We start from the raw sequence: 3,333 nt of genomic DNA, 5'->3' as shown, positions 1-3,333 counted from the left end.
ATATAAGCATACATTGGACATATTTATGCAGTTGAACTCTGTCGAAATTTTCAAGGCATCTACAGCAACTCAAAATAATTGAGACTATGGTATAGTATATACAGCGCACATAAATAATTCAATTTTGCACAATCTACAACTCGAGATGATATTGTGGGTGGGCGGAGGTTCTTCAATTCGTTCCTCAATATTTTTTAATTGCGTTCGATACGAAAATACCAATACTGACCAGGGGACGGGCAGTGTAACTTACTAGATACTAATGTTAAATCTGATTAGCAAATACCAAATAATTGAACAATTGCTTTGGGCTTTTTAATGAAAACCTCATTCCGGCTGCCTCCATTTGGGCAATTGCGTCCTAATTATGCTAAATTATTGAAGTACTAGGTGAAGTGAATTAGGTCTTCAGTATGTCGAATTAGGTCTTCAGGGTATGTCACCTCTCCGGTAGAACCCCACTAACCTCTGGGACATGTCTTGTCTCTATGTTGAACCTCCGGATACCCAGACTCGAGCTGATGGCATTGATGCACACGTACGCATAGTGCAGCCACATAAGGCCAGAGATGCACAAGGTGATGTGTAGCACGGTGGAGGGAGGTACCACGGTCACATCCAGCACAGCGGTCAAAACTGGGGCGTGGGGGGAAATGGGTTGAAAGCATGAGCGGAATGCTCATTGAAGTAATCAATCAAATGAAAGTATGAGAGGTGTCACTAAGTTGTTGAAATCCGAACCATAAACAATTAATGATAAGACTTTCACACAGACCAATCATCGTTAGTTATTAGGCCACCATTATTGTGCATGTGTCAGGGTTGCGATGAGTTGAGTTGACTCTAGGGTGTTTAACTTAACACGCTCAGCAGCTTCTCTATATTCGATCTGGGATATATAAGCACTGCCCAATGCGTTAACTCCCTGGTCAATAAGCCAACTACACTTGCATCACTTAAACCAAGGGTAGGACAAAACCTGTCCGTTTCTGTTGACTGACGCGCAGGGACGGGGGGCGTATATGAAAGTCACGAAAAAGTCTCATCTATCTGTTATGTGCGAATGCGACACGCGCAAATCTGTGTGCTATTCGCAACCGCTAGTCGTATTCTTGACTACATTTTACCATACAATGCAAGAGCCTACGAACATCACATGCGTGTGGTCAAAGTCGCAAAATACGAATACTGAGCTCCAACTCACCGACAGTACTACGAAGCCTGTTACTTACTATCCTGGATTCTCATCAGTCGAATGAACGTTTTAAGTTGCTAATCTACAGATACGTAAATACCAGGGAACTCAAGATTTGCAACATGTGTGCTTCGTTCGTATGCAAGTTTAGGTGTGCAGATGTGCAACTATGCATACACATACTATGGGCGGTGATGGGGATCATGGGAACCCAAAGCGCCGGTTGCCAGGCCTTGAAGTGCATCCCACACACGTGCGCGACGATGAGCCGCGACGTGAACTGGCCGAAGCAGAACGCGCAGCACAGCAACACCTCAAACACCGCATAATCGAATGCGTTTGTGGCTGCGGTGACCACCAGTAACCAGTAGACAGTCTGTGATACAGTGATGCCGAAGGGTAGTAGCTTCCACCACGCTCTCTCGAGTGGCCATCCTTTCTCTCTGTGGCGGAGGTGGGTGTGGGGTCGCGTTGAGTATGGAGTGTTTTTTTAGCCAAAGGTATTCATGTGTGTCACACAGTAGCTTGTCGAATGTTGACCTCGCAGATAGGCACAGCTTTCACCTGGTGTGCTGTTTATATCTCAAGTCTTGCTTTGGACAGGGCATGGGCACGTTCCGCCCATTTCGTAGATGCCGGAGAAGACATCATCTAAGTCCTGATTTCAAAGTTTATCATTGGCATGCTGTTGTCATCAATATGTAAGCCATAACAACAAAGCCAAGACACTGTAACAAGCACGCCTGCAGTGTACACTCGCTTTGCCCACAAATATGATGGCCGTGGAAAGGCACCGTAGCACACACACAACTCCTGCAACTGTAACACTACATCAGTTGTATTAACGCGCTCTGCCAACAAACATGCCAGCCGTAAAAAGAAAAAGGGACTGCAATACACACGCACACCCGCTGCAATCATGCACCCTGCCAAACTAAAACATGATAGCCACAATGGCTCAAACTGAACCCCACTGTGACATGCACCCTCGCCGTGTCCAGCGCTCTGCCAAAATAAACGCTGCTCGTGAAAGTGAGACTATTAACACACACACACACACCTGCTGTGGTCACGCACTCGGCCCACAAACATGTTGGCCGTAAAGAGCGCCGACAGCAGCGACACTATCGTGAACCATACATTGAGCGGCACGGTGTAGACTTCCATCAGCCAGACGCCACGGGGTAAAACAAAGGCGGTAAGCATGTACAGCAGTACAGTGAGTACCAGGCCCTCATCGGCCCCGTTGATCTTGGGCAAATACATCTCGTGGGTGTGGTACTCGTCCCACGTGGCGATGTAGAAGTTAAGCTGCGCACTGCCGGATCGGGGATGCAGGGTTTGTCATGGGATAGGAAAGAACGAAACAAAGTACACGACCCCTATATGTGTATAGTAGGTGTCTTTGTGCTTTGGTTGACTTTTTTTATGCGTGCACTTCTAATCCATGCTAAAAACATGCAGTATAGTGTCATGGAATATGACATAGCATGTACATCTTATCTAACTAGTCTGTTGAAACTTCATATGAAGCTACTGCAAATTGTAACAGTTGGTGTCCTAGAGGTGTTCACAAAAAGTCAGCCAAAGCCCAAATACGCCTACCATTGTAACAATTGGTGGCATTCATATAGATAGAACGAATAATAGCTGTGCAAAAGTAAAGACGAGGGCCAGTTGAATGCTCGGCTATTAGCTTCTGACACCTACTCATATCATATCTATCTACTCTTCAATACACATGTAAGAAAGAACCCGCCGTAAATACACTCGAGTATACAAACTCACATCCCCTACAGGTATAATCCACTCAGAATACCCACCCGAGAACCCGAATGTTTTCTCATCCTTTCACTACAAACGCAGCACACACCACAGTATAAAGATCGTCGCCCATAGAACGCTCATCTGCATCATTGCCGCCATTGTGACTGAGCTGATGGTTACATTGAAGGCATCACACCCGTGGTCGAACAGCTGACCAAGCGCCGACGAAGTCCCTGCAAGTGTTTGTAATGTGAAAATTAGCTACGCTTTCTCAATGATGGCGAATCTGGCTCAAATTGGTGCCTGTAAATTTGAGCGTAACCCAGACGAGGATACATCGGACATGGTCCATTGACTGCAGTCAAGTCGCT

The 3,333-nt window shown here is 46.1% G+C and overlaps 1 protein-coding gene across 1 annotated transcript; it reads right to left on the bottom strand.

Annotated features, from left to right (window-relative positions):
• Nucleotides 1-285: 285 nt before the first annotated feature.
• Nucleotides 286-3,198, bottom strand: SARC_13201 (hypothetical protein). The gene is made up of 4 exons (XM_014292673.1): nt 3,069-3,198; nt 2,256-2,513; nt 1,379-1,638; nt 286-636 (listed from the first exon to the last, which is right to left on the bottom strand). The coding sequence occupies exons 1-4, from the start codon at nt 3,119-3,121 to the stop codon at nt 440-442; spliced, it is 768 nt and encodes a 255-aa protein (XP_014148148.1). The 5' UTR covers nt 3,122-3,198; the 3' UTR covers nt 286-439.
• Between the last annotated feature and the right edge of the window lie 135 nt (nt 3,199-3,333).

The sequence above is a fragment of the Sphaeroforma arctica genome, assembly GCF_001186125.1.
Source record: "Sphaeroforma arctica JP610 unplaced genomic scaffold supercont1.3008, whole genome shotgun sequence".
Lineage (NCBI taxonomy): Eukaryota > Ichthyosporea > Ichthyophonida > Sphaeroforma > Sphaeroforma arctica.
This window is presented reverse-complemented; position numbering and strand designations above follow the sequence as displayed.